The 23,059-nt window shown below is 40.5% G+C and overlaps 1 protein-coding gene across 2 annotated transcripts in view; it reads left to right on the top strand.

Moving 5' to 3' along the window:
* Positions 1–23,059, top strand: part of fancl (Fanconi anemia complementation group L) — a 30,793-nt gene that overhangs the window by 5,804 nt on the left and 1,930 nt on the right. Inside the window, exons 6-13 of one of the 2 annotated variants that reach the window (XM_004076940.4) lie at positions 4,833–4,929; positions 7,534–7,602; positions 12,987–13,137; positions 13,239–13,322; positions 14,591–14,636; positions 16,443–16,524; positions 17,215–17,331; positions 19,003–19,074. In XM_004076940.4, the coding sequence (XP_004076988.1) occupies positions 4,833–4,929; positions 7,534–7,602; positions 12,987–13,137; positions 13,239–13,322; positions 14,591–14,636; positions 16,443–16,524; positions 17,215–17,331; positions 19,003–19,074 (718 nt within the window). The remainder of the gene's footprint in view (positions 1–4,832; positions 4,930–7,533; positions 7,603–12,986; positions 13,138–13,238; positions 13,323–14,590; positions 14,637–16,442; positions 16,525–17,214; positions 17,332–19,002; positions 19,075–23,059) is intronic. The other variant, XM_011484104.3, reaches the window with a different exon arrangement.

Here is a 23,059-nt window from a genome sequence, read left to right as displayed (position 1 = left end):
TGGTTAATGTAAAAACCGGGTCGGGAAGGTCAACTGTCCAAAAACACGGCCGTGGGTGCTCCAGCGCTTAGTGGTGCCACCGCTAATGTCACATGTCCACACCCAGTTGGAAATCAGGGTCTTCAGCCTTTCTGATGTCTTCACTCAGTTCACCGTCTTCTATGGAGGCAGAGCGATGACAGCAACAACCTGAGACTTTTACCAAAATTTAAACAGCTTTGATTATTTCTTTCTGGTGGATTGTAGTGAGATTAGCAAATATGCTGATTAAGGATTCCCCATGTTTTGATTTGGATATTTTATAGTCAAACCCAAAATGAAACCGTTTAATAGACAGTACTCGAAAAAGAAATAGAAGAAAAATCGTATAAAGTCCCTCCCCAATTTAACTTTATCTATGCATACAGTTTTATACCTTAAGTATGTAGTCATTATTCACATACATACAAAAGAATGAAAGGATAACAAGCATCATCAATGAACCAAAAAAACTTCACAAATCATGATTGTGTTGTTCTGATGACAGTGACCCAATCACTGCAGAAAACACTGAATCGGTCCAGGTTCAGTCATAAGTCCACACTTTGATGTTTGAGTCAACATGGTTCAATCAAATATCAGTTCACTTTTCAAAGTTTCATTAAAGACCAATTTGTTTGTTTTGTTTTGTTTTTATTTTGCTTTCCTTTGCTTGGATTTGATATTATTAAACAGAAAAAGATTAAAAAACAAATCAGACTCCGTTTAAAACAGTTTTTCAGCCGGTTTCTTCTCTACAGTACATAAAAAGCACCCATACATCTCGCAAAATACAACCAGACAGAAAAGAAAAATTCTCATATTAAGTGGCTGAAACTGAGAAATGAATTTTAACAACTAAAAACTGTTTGCAACATTTAAAATTTGGCCAGAAAAAAATACAAGAAATGGTTTAAAGGGGGCTCAATCCATAGATGTAGTAAATCAACATTTTTTTTCAACATGTCGATGTGAGAAAAAAAAACTCCCGGTTTCCACTTCCAAAGGCTGTTTGGAAGTAGAATTGCACAACATATGTTGATGCCACCATCTCCCAGTTACTTTGCCATCATGCAGTCAGAGCTGAGTGCACACAGAAACGCCATGTTGTGCTCGGTCTGGAAGCAGCTCCCTTGGCTGTGGAGATGCAAACTGACGTCCGACATCATCCTGTTTCCTCCATGAAGAGGCGAACCCAGCAGCTAGTGCCCCGGTCATTCAGACATAGCCCCCCAGAGAGGACGCAGATAGATGCATGGATGTTAACAATGCAGTTTTGCCTTCAGGCTTCGTTCTAGATGTTTAAAGGCATGATCCAAACGGAGGACTTTGTTTGAAAGAACATGATTTTTACTGCACTTTTCAAGTGTAAAAGACCCACTCCAATGAAAGTGTTGGTTTAACATGTTCCTGTGGCATCTTTCTGATAATAGAGGACATTTATAAAGATCCTTATAATCAAAGTTGCATTTCTGAGTATTTCTTTATTCAAACTGTTGTGAATCCAGAGCAGACAAAAAATGCTGCTTAAAATAAGATTGGATTTGTTACGTAGAAAATACTATTTGTCTGCAAGTGGATGCATCTGAATAAAGCTCTGCTTTATTCAGATGCATCCACTTGCAGACAAATAGATCCATTTACGTCTTTGTTTTCCTGGTCTGAGCTGGCATCTGGCTTAGAACTCTACGACTGGAGAGTTCTGATATTGCTTTAAAAATGTTTTTCCGGTAATCCTAAATTGGGGTTGTAAGCCAGTGGGAGAGAGTGTAAACAGAGAGCTCTCAGTAATTAGGAAGAGAAAGTGGCGGGTTTGCCTCACCCACAACTTGGAGGCAAACTTCTGATGAGCTACTACCGCCCTGCAGAAACTATGTCCAACACGGGTTTGGCTAAAAACGCATAATCATCATTAAAAGATCACTGGAAAGGCTTTGAAAACAGATCAAAAGATGATCAAAATGGGTTTTTCATGCATCCCATAATGCTTTGTTGCTTTTAAGGAGCCAATCCTTGAAATATTGCTTTAAAGATGAGCAGCTTTTTTATTCTGAAAGTCTTTTGATTCTTGTCCTCCATCTACAATGCTACACTCGTTGTAGTGAATATAGGATAAGATCAGATCAGATCTGATCAAATCGTCATTTATTCAATCTGCAATGGGTAAAGTCCACTGTTGCAGCAGAATTACAGACAGAAACATAGAAATAGAGCAGGATTGTATGTACAGTATTGTATGCTTGGTTAGTTTAAAATAAAAGAAGTAGACATCTGTGTGTCAAATCAATAAAAGTAGCATTTGTGTTTTGAAACAGTTCTGTATTGATTCTCAAATGAGTATTAAAATGTAAGAGAAGGAAGAGGCTGTGTATGCGGAGTTGGCGTGATCATGACTTTGTGTTGGTAGATGTTAGTGTGCATGTGACATTGCATGAATTATTGGCGTTCCCTGGAAGTTTGATTGCAAACGTGTGAGCGAGCAGACACTTTTATGAGCTGGGGCCCTTTGGACAGCGTGTCCCATCATTCCATCACTTCCCTAAGTGTGTCTCTGAGCACACTGCGCACATCACTCCTCCATAACACACTGCATAAATCCTCTGCGGCTTTGTCAGCCTGTGTCCTTTGTAGTGTACTGTAAATCTGGAGGAGAACATTTCAGATCAGTCTTTTGTTTCTTGGCTGGTGGTAGCGCTGCAGCAGTAAATCTGCCTGCTGATCAACTGCCTGAGATCTGTGTTGTGTCCTGAGCCTCAATAGCTAATAATTGGCTCATAAAGAAAAGAGTCAGATTTACAAGTTGACTCTCGCAAGCTTGCAAATTTGAACTCAGTCTGATTTCATCTTGAGAGGCTTTTTTTTTTTTTTTTTTTTTTTTTGGAGAGCCTTAAACTGTTTTCTAATAACTGTCAGAGGCACTTTGGAGCAGCGTTATTTTACTTCTGCACACAGTAAGTAGAGACATAAAAGCATCAAGTCTAGTGTGTAAGTGGACTATATCGTTTTCATGTCATAGAAGAAATATAACATTTACTTCAAAGTTAAAGGAAACATCAAGTGATTCTAATGAAGACCAAAGAACCACCTAAAGTAGGACCAGATAAGGGCTTGATGACAGGAAAATATTACTGACCTATGTTTCTGGAAGACGCTTTGTCAATTCTAGAATTATTTAAAAAGTTGTTTGTTTCCTGAGATATTCCCTTCTGTTCCCCAAATGTTCAGAGTTCTCCAGACAACCCTAGCATGAAACAATGTGCTTATACTGACCTCCACTTTATTAGCTGCAAAATCAGTCTTGAGTTTTTGTTTTCCAATAACTGAAGTCTTTTTATAACCAGAAGTCTTGGTTATAAAAAAAAACAACATAGATCTATGTAATAATATATATACACAATTAATGATTCTTAGCTTTTTTAAGCAGAACTGGGAAGTAAAAGACTTGTAATCTTTAAAGACAAAATATTGCTGTGATCAATTGATTTTCAATGGATCCTGTTCCAAGCAATTTCTTATTCAGAGTTTTCAAAGTACATTACGTTTTAGGAAATTTAACGATTTTATTATCAAGCAGGAAGCAGAACTGTTTTAGGAAAAGAGAAAAATAGATAATGGCTTTCAATTAAACTGCCAGACAGAGGTCAACGTTTTTGTGATCGTCCTCATCTTTTACAACATTATCGTGACCATGAGCTCTAACTGATCTGTTCTCATTTATAAGGTTTTGGGTTTATTGTTAAGGAGCTTGGAGAGTTTTAGACCTTAGTCAAACCTGCCCTTTGGGTAGGTACTAGTAGAAATGGGCAAACCTGTGCGTGGCATGCAGGTTTCCGGCACAAAAGAGCAAGACCCTAGAGGGCTCGATGAGCCCGTAGAGCAAATATGTTCATACACATTTTTTCTACAGGCATGCTGTGGGCCACAGGTCATAGTGAACTTTTACACTAAGTAAGGTTGAAGTAGGTGAGATGCAGGCACATGGTACAGATTTGCTATTTTTAAACCCCTCCAAACCCTGGACAGTCTGCAAAGGGCCTGTTGGTGCTGTTCATGTGATAAGTCTGTTCTCCTGAATTTTAACATTTAGGAAGATAGGCAAACAGAGCGCTGTTTGTGTGGGCATCCTGCACAAGTCCCAGGCACTTGCGTATCACTTGCACATCCTGTGCCAGCTCATTTGTACGTGGTCAGTAAGGGACCAGTACTTACACCTCACTAACCACTAAAGTGCAGCGTTAGGGCACCATACCACAGCATCACACGTAGGTCATAAGTGCAGACAATTTACATTATCCTCACAAATGCTGTACAATACACTTGCCACACATTACAATCGTTTGTTCCATTTTCATGACATTTCTCGAGGTGGCCTCAAAGTAACTGCTGCCTTTAAGATGCTGCCACTTCTCTTCTATGGCCCTCCATGGGCTGGACACCCAAAAAACCAGCCTCACCTATAGGGGTCAACTCTCTAATGGCTAGACTAGAGCCATTAGAGACTAGACTAGACTTGAAATGAAAAAAAAATCTTAGCTTGACGTATTACACTGCTTCAACAACTGTGTGATTGATCAGATTTCTTTGTTATTGAGGCCTGTGTCAGTCTCTATGCCACAGGGGTCAAACTCTGGGCCTCGTCCTACAGCTTTTCTGACTAACCTGCCATTGTAGATTCTTATTGGCAAAACACACCAGATCCAGATCATCAGCAACAGGTTGGGCCGAATTTGTGGAATAACCAGCATGTTGCCGCCCTTGAGGCCTGGAGTCTGACACCCGGGCAGCATGTAAGCTTCGCCGTTGTTTTTCCCCAGGATGGTCCACATAGACATGGAGTTCCAAACACTGAAACTGAAGGCAGAGGACTCGTCTGGGAGGCAGCACATGCTCACCGTCAGACTCAAGGCAAAGGTGAGAACCTCTATCCTCCCGCCACACAGATACAGTTCCCCCCCAGAGAAGGAGTCCGCTTCAGTTTTAACCCAACGTGACATCAACCGACATCCAATCCAAATCACAACAGGCTGCCTTCACCAGAGTTATTTGTGCGCGTTCAGTTAGCTGATAGTAAATCTATGATTTGCATCTGTGCCCTTAAATCTGGGTCAAACTGGTGATGGTGTGGAGAGACATGAGAGCCTGCTGTGGCTCAGATGTAAAACAGATAAAGCCTTACCTCTTAGACCTCAGCGTGATGGAAAGCCTTCATCTTTGCATAAAGAAAGCAGGGGCGCCCACGCTCCTCTGTACGGTTGCTTCCTCTGCTCACAGAGGAAAGTGCACTGAGGCTTCACCTGAGTGCTCGCATGCAGGTGCAACGGAAGTAGATCAGAGAGCACTAATCTCCATATTGATTGTGTTTAATGACCTTTTGTAACAGGAGCGCACCAGGCTGCGGCTTGATTTTGGATATTGAATTGTAGATTCTGCTGTTTTTGGAAGAGTCTTTCAATTAATTTAAATATTGAAAAATTATGATAATTTTAGGGAGGAGGGGGTCTTTGTGTTGTGTTCCTCTCTCTGATGGCCTTTCACACTATGTAGAACAGCACAACTTGATTAGAAGTAAAGTTTTGTGTTGCAGGTAAGACTTATTCAGGTAGGGTTTGAGTGAAACGAGGATTTAAAAGAAGTAAGACCGTCTTCCATTGCTGAGCCTATGAGTACCAACACACTCTGCTTATTTATAAGACAAAGTAGAGTTTCGAGGACAAACGTCCTTTACTTGCAGACACGTCACATCTTTAAAGGGGAGTGTTTGCATGGAAAGGTTAGGCTACTTTGTCTCGTATCTTTTGAATGTGGAATCCTAAACAGACTTTATCAGTGACACACCGAAGCTCCTGGACGCTTTATGGACTCGGGGTTAAAAACAAACGCTTCTCAATTTGTCGTGAAAAGTATATTGGGGAAAAAACATGAAGTAAAGTATGATCATATTAGAATAAATTCTTGTTCCTGTCCAACACAAAAGGCATTCAGCTCTAATCTGTTTGCTCAGCTGTTGGACAGAACAAGTAAAAAAAAAAAAAAAAACAGCATAAATTCTTGTTGGTGTGTATAGATATATTTACATCTTTGTAGCTGACAGTTGTTCTTTTGAACAGCATCTTAGAAATTAGCTGACTAAAACACATTTTAAGATACCAACTAAGATGAATTTCTTTTTTTTTTGTGGGTGTTTTTAACATGCTCTTGTAGTATTTTTCTTAAGATGAAAGACATTTATAAAGAAATTAATCTTAAAATATAATTTCTTAGTATTTCTTTAATTGAAATGTTGCAAAAAATGGCTAAAAAATGTGGGACTCTTTTCCAAAAACCATTTTTGTTGCACCGGTAATGCTTGGTTGAGGGTTGGAGGGCTGTAAGCTAGTTGGATAGCACGTAAATAGATGGGTGACAGGAAACAAGGACGGGCTTACTCCCCTCCAATGGCCTCCCCCACAACTCAAAGGTGAACTTCAACTGAACTCCTGCCGCTCTGCAGAGACTATGTTCTAGAAAATGACTCTGATTTTTTGATTTAGTCTAAAAATGACTTAATCATAATCAAAAGATGATCGGTACTTTAAACATGTATTTAGTTTTTTTTCACTAACAAATAAAAGCATTTTACATAACATTTCATTTAGTTTTGGAGTCATTTAAAGTTAGACAGCTGCTATCAAGAGTACAGGTAGCACAGAAGTGGGGCGCTGTAGACGCCGGAGAGGTGATGCTCAGCTGAGACTGGAAGACATCCACCAGGGACAAGGAAAGGGTTGTGGAGGCCCATCCTGTGCCCACCTGGCCCTCTTCACCCCTTTTGGCACCAGGTAAAAATAGCGCTGAGTCCTTGCTGCCTCCAGCTGCCTCCACCAGATCCAGCGCCAGGTCATCCCTCACCAGGAACAGCTTGGAAGGAGGCAGCACTGGCACAGACGCAGAGACTCTTGGGGAGGAGGACAGAACTCTGAGATGTTGAAGGTGAACAGAAGGAGGTCTGCCTCATGTGCTGACCAAAGCTGCTTATGAAGCTGTTCATGATGTTTGGCAAACACCCTGTAGGGGTGTTAATCCAATAAACTTCACTACTTTCAATGTGATTAACGCCACCTGTGAGATCCTGGTTACTTATAACGGAGATATTGATTATTGTGCAACACAGGGGACACAAACACTTTATTATGACCTGCAGGGTCGTTGCAATTCCAAATGATTTGATAAAAGCTACGATTTGAAATCCTCTTTGTAGATTTTGCTGAATAATCAAGTCAACCTTTGCTCCTTTTCCAATTCTTCAAAAAAAGAAAACATTTTTTATTTTTAACAAAGTTACTTTGTCATATTCAGGTTACTCTTTTATTTATTTATTTAACAGTGTTTGAAAAGTTACCACCTACATTTTCCTAAGGGTCAGTCATTCTATGCAAGAAGTTGTCCTATTAAATCTCTGTATTTTGCCAAAGTCTCTCTTTGCTAAATAAAGCAGACTACAGGAAAGGATGACCGCATCGTTTCTTCCACCTGCAGCATCCTGCTGAGGCTCCCGAGTGCTCTGCTGACCTGCCGGTCCCCCTGTCCGTCACCTGGACCCCACAGGTGGGTACACCTGCACGACTCCTGGAAAAGCAGCTGCTGGAAAGCTGCTTTCTGTTGACGAGCTTTGTGATTGGTTGCTACTGTTGGTTGCGACAGAGAATTATGGTCTAAGGGCAGCGATGCCCAGTTTAGTTTAGTCTGTTTAGTTTAGTCTAGCTATCAGCTATTTTAGAACAGATTTTATGTTTTGTACATTTAGTGAAGCCCGTTAAGGCAAATGTGTTGTACTATTGGGCGATAGAAATAAAACTGAATTGAATTTTCTCTGTAGCATTTATGTATATTCTTCTACATCAGAGACTGAATTGAAGTAATTTAAATCCTAATTAGGTTCTGATAGATGTGATCTGCTTTGGTAGCCCTTTCTGTCAGTGTGGCATTGTGTCACAGACGTTTTTCTGTAACCTAACCGCACATCAGTAGTTTGTGATCATAGAATAAAAGCAAAAAGGGCATTTTCCTGAAATTATTATTATTTTTTGCGCTGAACTGCTCATTTTCAGTAATAAATATTAGCGATTTAAAGACGTATTTGCAATCTGAAAGTTTCTCTTAGATGTGATTTAATGTTAATTCCTGAAATGAGTTTTGTGAGCAGAACACGGAATCCACTTTGATTCATCCACACTTTTAAGTTTTAAAAAAGGATTTCAAAGTAACAATGATAATCGGCAAAAACACAACTGTCGCTGTACATCAGTGGTGATGCGAGTTTACTCCTCCATGGCTGCACTGTTCATATTTTTTTCAGCAGGTAACTGTATTGATGCCATACATTATTCCTGATGTTGCTATGGGAACACAAATAGGAAAATAACCTTTAGTTTTTACAGTTGCACACCAATTTCTTTGAAGCCTTAATAAATATTTGTGATAGTTTTAAAGTAGATGTTACTAAAGTTGTCAAAGAGAAACCGGATTACTTGTTTCTGGATGGGATTTAATGCAACGTGTCCACATATTTGATGATATATTACCTTTGGCACAGTAAAGAACAAACCTTTTGTGAAATATGAGTTATTTTCGCAGTTCACTTTCTTAACTGAAAGTAAGATGATCTCTGAGGCTCCGCCTTTTGCTTCTTGTGAGTGCCGCCCATTTCATGACATCAACCTAGAGCTGACCTCGGCAGCATGTCGACGTCTCGCCCACAAACACAAACAATATCCAAACTTTTGCAAAGATGGATGTGCATATAGTGCATAGATAATGAAAGCATTTTGGCCAATCACCACTAGCTCTACTGAGAAAGTGGGCGTGTCCGTTGGTCTGGGGGCGGTGCTGGCAGCGCAGACTCTTCCTGGAAGGGGCTGTTCTTTACTTTATGATGTCACAATGTGAGAAGCCACTCGTGGGTTGGGAGGGGCTGGTGCTCAGAGAGCAGGTTTTTAGAGGAATACTCAAAGATGTGTGAACACAGCTTTGTGGTTGTTTTTCAAGAGGATTTGACATTAGAAAACACTCCAAAAAAAGTTGATTTTGCATAGTATGGGCCCTTTAACCGGCAGAAAAGTAAACTAATGTCAAGCAGCACGGTCATGGCATCTCTGCCGCCTTGTCATTGCTGTTCACTATCATCACTTTGTGAAAGCACAGGGCGTCATGGAGCTTTGTGCTGACTTGTGTGCTGCTGCTGTTCTTCTCTGGGATGTTAGAAAGAATGAGGAGTACATACGGAGCTGTGTGATGGTGTGGGCAAAAAAACAGTGTGTTGAAATGAACAACAGGCAGCATGTGTGTGTGTGTGTTTGTGTGTAGCTGAGCTGATACATGGCAGGCATAAAGTGAGGACCAACTTAGAACAGCGCTTCCGTATGGAGCCTGTCTGCCTGCTGGGCCGTTGATGGATCTCTCCCACACTGCAACATGAAGTGTGTGTATGTGTGTACACAAACATGTGTGCGCGCTTTCATCTGTGCCAAGTGTGTTTCTGTCTGATGCGTGCGTGTGTGTGTGTGTGGCAGGGGGAAGGGCCTGTCTGTCGACAGTCCTGACATGTTCATTTGAATGAGTAATTATTGCCTGCTCTGTTGCAGGGCCAAGACGTGCCGCTCTGCCCATTTGTGTGGAACTAGAATGGGAAGAGAAATAAAGCTTGCATGTGTGTGTGTTTGTGTGTGTAGTCCATTTTTCCTTGCAGGCTCTACTGTGCTTAAACCTCCAAAGTGCCCGCGTACGATGGTAGAAAGTTCCTGCAAGTATGAATGGTGAAGGACGTGAGCGACACGACTCGTTCTTCTGCATTTTTGTTTTGTTTTTGTGAGCTAATCTTGAATTTTATTTTTCTGATTTTAGTGTCTGGGATGATCTACAATATATAGCATTAATTAGGGATGTAACAATTCATTTTAACAACAATTCAATTCATGACATAATTTATAGTTGCTGATAGGATTCATAGTCGATAAAGTTTTACAGAGCTTGTATTATAAGCAAATTAATCAAGTGTAAATTAAATATGTGTACAAACAAACAAGCAAACAATAATGAATGTCAAATCCATTCACATTTTAGTGAAAAACTGTTGTTTTTCCACATCCAAATAACCCAAAGGGAACTTGGTTAGAACATTCTAGCACACTGGATGGTCACATGACTTTGCCAAGTTCAAAGCGTTTCCACACATTGGACTGGTGGTTGATGGTTTGATTTTTTGCTGACATCACACATGTGTTGTCTGCTGTGATGGTACTTGGTTTTACATGATAAGCCTATCATATCTCCATCCAAATGGTTCTTTCCTAGATCTATAATCTATTGATTTAATTTTGAAATGATTTTATAATGATACAGGTCAATCCGATCAACAACTTGCCCCAGACAGATAGATCTGGTTGGATCGTAGGAATATGAATCGATTTTTAAGTCGACGGATGGTTACACCCCTAGTACGAACAGATCTTTTATGACACCTTAACCTCTATGCCTTCTTTTTTCATGATTAAACAAATCAAACTTATGTCGGCTCCTGTAGGGATTCAGTGGAAGCTGCTTTTGATCAGAGCTTATCCCTCATCTTTAGTTTTAGAGATGTTATGGTCTTGCTTTCCAACTATTCAGTCTTTGCTGATTTGCTAAAAGTTTGCGTCATATGTTGCTATCTGTTTCTGTATTTGGATGTAAAAAATGTAGGTGACGACTGATGTCTCCAAAATAAACATAGTAAAAAAGACTTTTTTCTTAGTAGTTTGCTAAGAAACTGTCTCAATAAAATAACAAAATCCATGTCAAGAGAAGGGACGTTTCTAAATTTAGATGATTTTTTTTTAGTTTAATTACCGCCAGAGAGAGACAGATCTACATAAAGTAACCTGGAAGTAAGCTTCGTGTCTTCTATGTTCTCTGCAGCCTTTTACTCTCAGAGATGCTTTCTTTCATCTGCAGCAGGAACTCAAGTATCTCCTTTTTTCCCCTTCTTTGGGAACTGGGTATCTCCTTTTTTCCCCTTCTTTGGGAACTGGGCCTGGCGTAGTTATCCTGAGCTGTAACAGTAATCATACCACTGGCATTAATTGGGCTGTAATTGCTGAGGCTCTCAGCACCTGGACGATGCTTAATTGTGTGCACTGTGCTGGCACAATGACCCATAATTTTTGGTTCACTTTTTTCCCTAATTTTTTTTTGCTCTCGCTCTGTGTGTATTGCTCTCCCACGCCTCTATCAGCCTCTCTTTTTCTGTTCTGTGTGTGTGTTTATGGGAATGTGCTTAATGCTTAATTTGCTTCAGTTTTTACCAACTGGTCATTTGATATCTGTACTTTTTTTAAAAAAATTGAAATAAATAATTTCATACTAACTATTAGAATTTCAATTCAATTAACTAATGATGATATGAAGTCATTTTGTAGGAAGTTAGGTTTGTTTTTAAAGTACTGTCCATCTGTAAAAAGGTGTCGTACTCGTAAGAAGAGATTTGTGTGTCTGGAAAAAAGTATCGTATCTGTTAAAAAAAAAAAAATTCCATCCATAAAATCTTTTTATACTTGTATTGCCAGACATCATGAATTTGCTCATCTGTAAAACTGTTTCATAAATGTTAAAAAAATGCATAAAAATGCTTCTTACGTGTGTGAAATGTCATGTGTGAGCATGTTGAGCTACAATGACAAAACCCCAAGTTCCATTTCTTCTGCTTCTCGATAAATCGACCAATTATCCGCCTTTCACTGTCACCCAATTGGTTTGCTGCTTGGACCAGCCAATTAGATGCATGACATCCATCCCAGGGTAGAAAAACAAACGAAAACAGTTCATTCTATTCTCCATCGTGCTAATCAAACTTTAGCTATAAATGTTATCTGATAGACGGTAAATTTAAAAAGGAAGAAGGCTTTTGAATAACTGCGCCTGTTAACAAAAGCGAATTTAGCCTTTGAGTTTATATACGATTTTTTTTTCAAATTAAAATCATCAATAGTCCTAGAGGGGTAATTCTTGTTTAGAAATAGTTAATTCTTTATCAAACAAGTCTTGGTGTTTGTGGAAAAATCCCATCTTCTGCATCTCATGCAGTTAGAGCTGTAACAATTATAGTTCTTGACTTCAGTTTGTAAATCTGCAAATATTTCAAAGGCACTGTCAAGCACAGTGGTGGAGGAATGATGATTTGGGCTCTTCTGCACTCGAGAGATCTGAAGAAGAGCATAGTCATACTTCTTCAGAGTTTGCAGTTTGAACTGAAGTTTGACCTGGAGTGGGGTCCTGATTAAAGAATATTCTGGACCTCAATGACTTCCTCATGTCTTGCTGTAATGCAGGTCAGATGGGTTTCTCCTGATCCTCTTTTTCTGGATACGTTCCTATGAGGTGTCTGTATAGAGGAAGATGCATTACGCTTCACAGGTTGATAGGTGTCTCTAGCTTGCCCCTAGTGACTGTGTGCGATTGTGTGGCCCTGTAACAGACTGGTGACCTGTTCCAGGTGTGCGCTACCTTTGCCCAATAGTGGCTGGGTTGGCACCAACAACTCCATGACCCCGAAAGGGAATCACAGGGTTCTGAAGATGGATAAATGACATTTGAAAAACGTTCGTCTGTGTGAGTCAAAATCTCTGACATGTGAAGTACTGTGAAGTACTGTGAAGTACCATCTCAGTGGCCTTGTGGTTAGAGTGTCCGCCCTGTAACTGGAAGGTTGTGGGTTCAAAGACTTTAAAAATTGACGCTCAGCATTAAGGGGAGGGATTGGGGGGTTAAGCCACCAAATGGTTCCCGAGCACGGCTCTGTCTGCAGCTCACCGCACCCCAAGGGGATGGGTCCAATGCGGAGAACCAATTTCGCACACCTAGGTGTTTGACAGATCCTATTTGATCCTGCAGTCTGTATCAGCTTAATCTGATGGATGTCAGGGCCCTACAAAACAGTTCCTTTCATACTTCTGCAGAGTACTCTGGAGCAGCTTTACAGCCAGTTCCTTCTGGTTCTGGAGTATCTGACTGAGTTCTGGGATGTTCTGGATGAAATTGATGAGAAGACCTGGATCCTCGAACCTGAAAACCCCAGCCGTTCGGACACAATGAGGCGGATTGCCATTGGTATGTTATGACACTCCTCATCTAATCCCAGCACATGCAGAGATTTATATTTGGAGTGTGCAAAAGAACCGTCTTGTTGAAACTTCCTGTGCTGTGAGCAGGAAACAACTTATCCATCAAGGTGGAAGTGGATCCTAGACACCCTAAGATGCTGCCAGAGTGCTGCCTGCTTGGAGCAGAGCATGGTGGGTAATAAAATCTTCACGACACATAACTGGCGTATCACACTTTGAGAAGAAGCAGATTTAGGTCATGCAACAACAAATTGCTATCGCCAAAGCAACTAATAGAAGCTACAGTGAGCAGGTCAGACGCTCCCTGCTCCGCTCCAATCTGATGCATTCAGATGCAGATGACTAGTTCCATGTACGTCTTCCTCATCTGAGCTGGTGTCTGGAACAAAACTGTACAACTGGATGGATTCAATATTTCTCAGTACTTTTGTTGGGGTTATGAGGGGCTGTAAGCTGGCAGGAAACCCTGTAAACAGATCGATGATGGGAAGTGGGGAGGGACTTACTCTGCGCCAACAGTCCCGCCCACAACTTGGGTGAATTTTTAATGAACTACTGCTTAGAGCTGTGACGGTGTGGGATTTTTGATCACCGCGGTGATGAACCAGCAGGGGGCGCGGTGTCGCGGTTAACCGCAGGTTTTTTCTATGACTCAAACTAAAAAATACCAACAAATCTTTTTTTTTTCCACTATCAAACACTAATGTCATAAAATAAAACCTGATAGTTGCCGTGTAGATATATAAATGCTCCAATGTTATTGTTTTTATCTGCTGGCAGAGTTCTGCCTGCAGGAAAGTTTTTCACATCAAAAGAGGGGAAAAAGCAAAAAAAACATTTTTAGGTTTCTGTTTGTCTTCAAGCATTCCGCTCATGTTTTGACTGTTTACTGTCTGCTTGTCAGAGGACCGTGCTTTCAGAACGGCACGTTTTCATTCTCACCGCGCTGACACCGGGAGCCAGCTTTGGGCTCCGGCTTTCTATTTAAGTCTCCGTCAATTGTCCGCCATTGTTTCTGTAAACCCAAGGTCGTACAACTCCTTGCCTGTTGCCTAGCAATGCAACTCTAAAGATATTAAACACATGCACACTTCAGCCACCAAGACGAGAGCAAGCGCGACCCTCAAATATGGGGGGGTCGTGCAGAAATATTGCTTTTGCATGTAGGAATAACGAATAGTGAAAGTGATGAGCGGCGCACGGAGACAGAGCTCCCCCGTGGAACACGAGGCGGCGACGGTTCACGTGTCTGAGCTGAACTGGGGTGTTCGAGGATATCCAGAGCGCCGCTCCTTTGAGACAGTCTCATTTTCCCAGGGCTTACCAACAATACTAGTGTGGCTGAAATGAACTGAAACCAGCATCAAATCAAATTCAAAACTGTGTTTGTGTTGTTTTTTCCTCTCCCTGTCCTGTGACAAATCCTTCTTTTGTTGCAGCAGTGACACCTCTGAGGAATAAGCTGAATGCCAACATGCACCTGTGGTAAGGCTCCTCTCTTCATCACCGGGCTTCACGGGTTATTGACTAAGTGGTAATTCTGCGGCGCCGTTTGTCTGTCAGGATGCAGCTGTCATATTAGTATTCCTGACCCTTTTCCTGCATCACAAGAGTTCATGAAGTTATTCTAGAAAAAGTCCTCCTGATAAAACATTTGATTTTATCCTCCAAAAAATGTTGTTTCTAAGCGTACTCGGAAAACTCAACAACTCTGCCCGATCACTTCAGTTTTTATGTCCTGCATCAAAACTACATTCACGGCCTGACAAGGAAGCTAAATGGACTCATGTCAACACTTTCCTTAAATCCATTTTAGCATGGAAGTAAAAACCCCAAACCAACTTTCCAACACAATAACTATATTATTCCAGAGTGGTTTATGTGCCTTAATAACTCATGTATTAAAACAGAAGAAGTAGAATCATTCATACAGTGTCCAGCCTTTAGGTTTGACCAAAAAGCAGCCCTTCAACTACTGGATTGAAGCGTTTTTAAAACCTGGAGAAGCTGGAACCAGCTGAGTTCACCAAATAACCACCGTGTTACAACAAACCAGTGCTTATTCCCCCCAATGCTAAACAGTCTGTACAGTGTTCCCTCACTATATCCAGGTTCACCTTTAACGGTCTCGCTGTTTCACAGATTGTTTTTCAGCAGATTTTAGCAGTTCATCGTGTTCTGCGAACTGATTGGCTGTAGACCTTGTCAATCTGTATCTTCCTGTACAGAATGTGTTCAGTTTGCCAGAGTTTCATACATCTTTGATCTCGATCAGATCTTTGTTTTCATTCAATAAAACTGCTCTTGTTTTCCTATAAAGGTTTGAACTTTAGAGAGAAAAGTGTATTAAGTGTGCAGTGAAGAGTTTTTGACAGCCCTAAAACATCTATTATTCCTATTTTCCAGATTTCCCCTATCGTGGGTTACTTTTAGAACGTAACCCTTGCTATAAGTGAGAGAACACTGTACGTCTGGTCTGGTACTTGCAATTTTTTCAGTTAGAACCAGATTTATTATTATTTTACAACTTTTATAAAGCTTTAATTTTTATTTTATGTTTCAGAAGAAAAGGTGCATGTGACCTTCAGAACTGTCCTACTGTGCTTTTTTGTCCATTTCATTCAAGATGGTGACAACTACAAAGCCTAAAAAAAGGCTTGAGAGTGGCCTAATGCAGATGAAAGGGTCACGTCCTGTCACCTAGAGGACTGTTCCAGGCTACAACCCCATTCGCTGCATGTTGATAACATTACAGGAATCGTAGAATCAGGAATATTCCTGTTGCTATTTTCTCTCACATACTTGTTATCTGGTGTGCATTTAAATGTTGCTGCAGCTCGTCAGTCTGTTTTAATGTCTTGTCCAGGACCAAAGGATTTCAGTGACGTCTGTTAGCACATCCAGCGTCTCCCTCTCAGTATAAAACGTCTTGTCATTTGCTGACATGTTGCTAATCCAGTTAGGATTATCTCTGCATCCAGCAGCACTTTCAGCAACAGCAGGAAAAAAAAAAAAAAAAACCCAGTTCAAATCTTCCGAGAACAATCACGGAGAAACAAAGACTAAATGGTGACGGCTTGTTTTGAGTCTGATTTCACCAGAGCTTTTGAATTTGCCGTCCTGCATGACTCTCACCTTAAGAAAGTCTCTCTCAGCACAGCTGTTCTTCCTCTTTCCCCGTGTTGAGGATCGCTGGTGGAAGCCTGCGACTCGTCCCCCCCAGTGTCTTTGCCCGCTCATTTGCATGTGGTTAATTAGTGTGTGAAAGAGCTGTCTGTGGTCTGCTGGCAGGAACCCGGACTCCAGCGTCTTGCACAACCTCCGGGATGTTTTGGAGATCGAATTCCCGTCACCTGCCACCCACGAGAAATCTGTATGTCACCCAGTTGCACCCTCTTCCTTTCCAACATGTCCACCGCCGTGGTGATTAGCTCAAGGAGCTGTCAGTGTGCGTTTGCATGCATCCATGCATCCTCCCGTGTGTCTGTTTGAACTCCAGCTTTTAAGGGGGCGGATGGACGGCGTTGTCTGCTTTTCTGTCTGTTTCCATATCTTTCTGTGTTTTGTTTTTTCTAGGAGGTGGGCACAAATGCTCCTTTTAATTGGGTTGTTTACAGATAACATCATTAGAATAACAAAGATGGCACAATTCTGAGCACTGCATCAAACTGCTTTAATCATCCAAAACCATTTCTCTCTGTTTTTAAACCTTTTTTTTTTACTTTCCTCTTCCCTCTCTGAGGATGGGTTGAAAGGGCGCTGTGTTTATTCGCTGCTTCTGCTGTGATTAATGCTTCAGCTTCATTAACATTCACAGGAGCACAAAAAAAGTTGCATTGACCAGATGTTGATTTGTTTGGTTTTTTTCTGTTTTTTTACCTGCCACCCTCGCTCTTAATGGATGCCTTCAGGGCAAAACAGGAGTTTTCATTGCGACAGTGTGTGTGTGTGTAGTGAGCAGGCTGAGTGTGTGGTGTGTGTGTGTGTGTGTGTATTTTCAACCGAAGGCCAAGTTGGCATGAACCAGTTGACGTGGAATTTGCAGCCTATCTTCTGAACGCAGGGCTTCAGCGTGGAGTGCGGCATCTGCTACTCCTATCGCCTTGAATCCGCCATCCCTGATCAAGTGTGCAATGACCCCCGCTGTGGCCAGCCCTTCCATCAGGCCTGTCTGTATGAGGTATGCACGTATAGAGCCGTGACAGCGTTTGCCTGCGACCCCATTTCTGTTTGGTGGGGTTTTAGATCATGAAACACATCGAAATGTTGGACTGCTAAACACAAAATGCAGGTTGGGAAAAAATGTGTACATTTTTAAGGTACAGAATACACCCAAGCCGACACCAACGTTTGGTTATTGACCCACCGGTTCTCCAGCCAAAAAACCCTTCAACAAGACCTGACAGACAAAATGAAGAACAAAGACCCGCAAAAAATTCCAAAAATGGAGAAAGAGTCCGTCGAGATTTGTGGGTCTTGAAGTGATCATGGTTCCATTCCTGCAGCTTTGAAATGCCAGTTGAACCATTGACTTAAGAGAACTGGTCTGAGTGGGTCTGACATCACTTCTTTCCAGGTCTAACGTAACGACATTAAGACAGTCGCCTTTTTTTTTGTTTTTTTGTGATACATACGACCGCAATGTTGGAGCCAGACCACGACTGTAATCTCTTATTGGTTTGAGCCTTTCTGGGTCAACGTTTCAATGGCAACCATAACCTATAACGGGATTGGGAGAATCTGTCAATCAAACCTTTTGAACGTTCGACACGAGACCTCATACTTTTACTGAGGAATCTGATTGGTCAATTTATAACTTGAATGACCTACTCTACAGAAAACATGTAAAGAAAAAAAAATTGATTAGCAAGAACATGTTAAAAGAGAAAGAATGTTTATTCTATAAAAATAGAATCAGTAATAGCTGTTTATTTCTCTATAGAAGTCTATGGAATTTTGACTTCTAGGAACCAGCAGGTACTTCCTGTTTGAAACGCAAGGGGTCACTCAGTCCAGTTCTCGTATACATTCAGTTAGTTGAACACAGATGACAAACTCAAGACACAGTGATGAGCCATTCCATAAAGTGGACCAAACTACCCCAGAGGTCATTATCCACTCATTCAGGGGGTAGAAACGGACATCAAAACATTCAAATCTGCATTTCTGACTTCATCTTTAGGAAGTCTCTTTCTAATCCCAGAAGACGATTGCCAAACAATCAAATGTTTTTTTTGATGGTGTGTGTATACCATCAAACCTTGTCTTAAAGTAGCACAATTTCAGAATAAAAAGCAGCCAAGGATGTGGTGGTAGTGTAATGGTTGGGGCTGCTTCCAAACCTGAAAGTGGAAATTCTATGTCTGCCAAAAGATCCTAAAGGAAAACGTCCTTCTACTTTGTAGCCTTAAGCTAAAGTACTCCTGGGCCCTACACTTCTACACAGGAGCACCATTTCTAACTAACCTCTACACTCATTAGGGACTACTGCATATTTTCACAAGCACCTAAAAAAAAATCAAAAGACAAATATCTCTTTTATGCTCCGGGTGCTGTTGGTGGAAATGTATCTGAAGTGTGCAAAAAGGCCCTGTTGCTCAGAAAAATGAGTCTGAAGTGGGATCTAGAAGATGCGCAGGCTCTCACAAGATTCCCTGTTTTAGACTCCTCCCTTCGCTGCAAATATGGAAAACTTTATGAAGTGGCACCTCAACATTATGATGTTCCATTAAAAGCCCTCTGAAAAGCATCCCTGTGTTGGAATACACTCATCGAATGCATCAAGAAGTGCGCGTGAAACCTGCCGTCGACACATCTCCCACACTCAATAATGGTTCTTCTTCTCTTTAAGTGGCTGCGAGCGCTCCCCACCTGCAGACAGAGCTTCAGCATCATTTTTGGAGAGTGCCCTTACTGCAGCAAGGTAACGCGTCTGCATTTGAACACCTATTCTCAGTGTATCAGTGCGCCTGCTTGCTGCACACAGCAGTCCCTGTCCTAATCTTTTCTGAAATAGTGTGGCTGCAACAGTTCATAGATTAGCTGACTTCCATGTTGCTCATAATCTCTAGGAATTGTCTTTAACATCTGATCAGCATCTGGATATCTATGGCGTTTCATGGCTGCCATTAATTGAATGAGCGCAAAGATAACTGAGCGAGTGTATTCAGGAACTGAGTGAGCGAACCTTGCAGCGGCGCAAGCTCAATGCCAACCGGGCGACCCCGCATTCTACAACTGCACGGTTGCAATCTTAACTGAGCGGCGATCCTGCACGCTCGCCGGGTTTGCAAGGAGTGTTCAGGGGGTGTGTTTGTCACTCGGGGGCGGTAACCTTCCTGGTTGATCTGATTGGCCAAAATTTGCCTGTCAAATCCAGCGAGACAGAGGGGCGGGACTTTCGTTTTTTAGAGGCTTTAATAGCATAAAAAAATAGCAGATGTAACGCAGATAAAAACGTTAACGGACAACCCAATGGCAGCCATGAAACGCCATATATAACAAAGTTTTGAGGTAGTCCTCTAAAACCCTTGTGCTATCTTGTGGGGTCCAGATGACCCTGCTCCCAACATTAACGGTCGAGGCACGTCCAGTGCCCTGGAAACTACCCAAAAATTTTGGCAAAAACTAGTGTCCATCGATGCTCATTAAAATGGCAAATATAGACCCCAATCCACTGTGTTTGAAGGTTTTTTTCTTTTAAAAACAATTTATTTCAGTTTATTTTCAATACATTGCCCAAGTTTTCATCATCAGAACACATTGGATTCATAAATTGTTTTCCTAAACTGCTTTTTACTTCGGGAAATTGGTGATGTCATAATTGGTCTAAAATTCCCTCATTTCATTTCAAAAGTATATTAAAATGTTAACTAATTTGTTTATATATATATATATATATATATATATATATATATATATATATATATATATATATATATATATATATATATATATATATATATATATATATATATATATATATATATATATATATACATTTGACTTAGCCAGAAGGCCATATCCCATTTAAACGCAAATTCACACACTAAAATCACAATTTATATGAAAGTATTTATATAAATATATTTCATGTAAATAACCACTTTGTTTTAATAACATTCAAATGAGAGAAATCTGCAGAATAGTTCATATATATTTTATGGCAGTAAAACTCCTACACACTTTTCTCAGACTGACATGAACATTTGTGTATTTTTGTGGGTTTTTTTTTTAACTTGTCCAACAGCTGGGCAGACAGATGAGAGCTGAGGGCCTCTTGTGTTGGACATATTTTACTTTAACAAGAGGGGTTATTAATCTTCAGACAAACCAAAGGTATGTCTGGAAAAAAACCCTTTTGTAATCGAGGCCAAACTTTATTCATTTTAGTCATATTTGAAAATCTTTTTGAAAATCTGTTGTACCGGACGGAAAAGGAAAGGAGGGAGGAAGAGAAAGGGATGTTAGAGAAGGGGGGGTAGGAGGGTGATTACAGAAAGAGGGGGGGGGGGGGTAAAACCATGAAGCAGCATAAAGCAACAAGTTGCTGGATATTTATAATAATTACAGTGAGGTTTAGATGTAATACACGTCTAGAAGGGCGGGGCCTGTCCACACACCCAAATATGATAAACATACCTGTTGGCTCCAAAAATGTCCACATGTCAACATGTACACAATACAAATAATGTTCACACACGTACACCTATGCATTCAAACCAACTAGTGTGAAATATTTCATTCAATCACGCAAATTGTTAGTGCAAAGGTGAGTTAACACCTGTGCTTAAGTGAGTGTTTATGTTCTTCTAAAATGGATGGTAGAATGTGGGAAGAAGGAAGCAGAGTGCCCAGCCATCCCCACACCAAGACCCCCGCCGCAGCAGCGGCAACCAGAACCCCCCAACGCCCACACGGCCCCCAGGCCAGGGCCAGCAGGACCGCCACGGGGGCCCACAAAGCTAGAGAGCAGACATGAACATTTTTTTATTTTTTTTAGGGTTTTCCTTAATGAGAAATAGGGACTGAGTGCAGGGATGCCAGTTTAGCTTTAGTCTGTTTAGTTTAGTTTAGCAATCAGCTATTGCACTTTAGAACTGGCTTTCTTTTGTACGATTACCAGTATGAAGCCCGTTGTGTTGTAATACTGGGCTATATAAATATGAAACGGAATTGAATTGAAATTGAAAAGTAAGTTCTGTATTAAAGAATGAAAAGAAAGATCTGATATCGATCACAGATTTCTGTAAATGCGTCAAACTGAACACATTCTGTACGGGGGACAGCAAGGGGAGATTGATTGACAAAGTCTACACCCAATCAGGAAGCAGAACACAATCCGCTGTATAAACAAAAGATCATAACTTGCAAATATGATCATAGCTATAGAAGGTATAATTTAAAATTGCAAATAGATTCAAAAATCTGACAACAGTTTGAGAAATAGGGAGGGTACAAGTAGGGGGAGGTGTCCTCCAGGGGTCAGTTTAGGATCCTAAGTTATTTGACTGTGATTTAAGCTACAATATCAGAGTTGGTTACTGTTTTGTTTTTTGCTAATGACACCAGTTCCTTAGTTTCAGATGAGAATTCACAACATGTCACCCTAAAAAAGACCAGGTTAAGACATTTCTTAAAAACCACTTTAATCTGAACAAAGAGAAAACCTGTTCCTTAGTAACGTACAACTGATGATCAACTTTATGTGCAGAGAGCAGGCAGAAACAGTCCACGAGAAGAGATGCCTTGAGAATATTTCTGAATGAAGACAAAACTTGCAGTTTAAAGCATTTTTATTCATCCAAAAGGCAAAATCCCTTTTCTTTGTTGGATCACACTTACAGTATTATATTGGTGAATGAGAACCAAAAAATCCCTTTAACCTTTTTTTTAAGGACCATAAAATATGTTCATAACACTGGATTTTCACTATTCAAAGTCTAAAGTGCTTATATTATCTGATTGTGTGCAATTTAAACATCTGAGTTTATGCCTAAATGAAGGAGCGGCCTTTTAACCTTTTGGCATTATGAAATTATTGGATAAAAGAGGAGGGTAGAATGAAGAGGATATGTTAAAATTGCACTGAGCAAAAACAGGTGTCTGTTAAACAATCCGAAAATGATTTAAAGTGTTATAACATAAAACAGTTCAAATATGAAGAGATTGTTCTCATGAGGACCAGAAAAGGTGAATGGTGTATTTCAAAGTAAAGTAGTTTGTTTCTAGGATGCAGTTCATTCTGGACAGTGATCCTTTATAGAGATTAAATACTTATATTACAGAACCTATTGAAGGATTTTTCAAAAAAAAAGTTTTTTTTTTTTTAATGAACGCAGCAAGTTCAAAAAAAGTGTTTGTAAAATGTTTGTATTTAATACGTTAACTTTGTGAAATTGGTGACATATTCAGCATTTAGTATGTTCTTAAATCTAGGGCTCTAGTTAGTCCAGCAAATACATAGTTTTTTAGTAGTAGGGAGGGAATTCGGACTAAGCCGATGTTTTCAGTCAACCTCTTTAGACTGTCAGGTGAAGAATAGCTGCATTTCCATTACAGATATGCTTAAAACTTTATTGAAATTCTAGAAATGTCAAAAATTAAGCCAATTTCGCAATTACACATTTTCCATTTAATCATAATTATGTGAATGAACGCAAACCAATTCGCACTGTGACCCTTGTGCTATCCTAGGCACTTTACCATTGGGAGTTGGGTCATCTAGACCCACTAGACAGTGCACTGAACCTTTTTTCTTCAATGATTTGTGATCTTCACTGGTGTCCATGGATTACCGTACATGAAATCCTCTTCACCTTTATCCACCTTTGTCATGGTAGGGAGAACACGTCAATGTAAGAATCGGGTCATCTGGACCCCATAGGATAGCACAAGGGATAACTCAT

This window comes from Oryzias latipes, chromosome 15 (assembly GCF_002234675.1).
Source record: "Oryzias latipes chromosome 15, ASM223467v1".
NCBI lineage: Eukaryota > Metazoa > Chordata > Actinopteri > Beloniformes > Adrianichthyidae > Oryzias > Oryzias latipes.
This window is presented reverse-complemented; position numbering and strand designations above follow the sequence as displayed.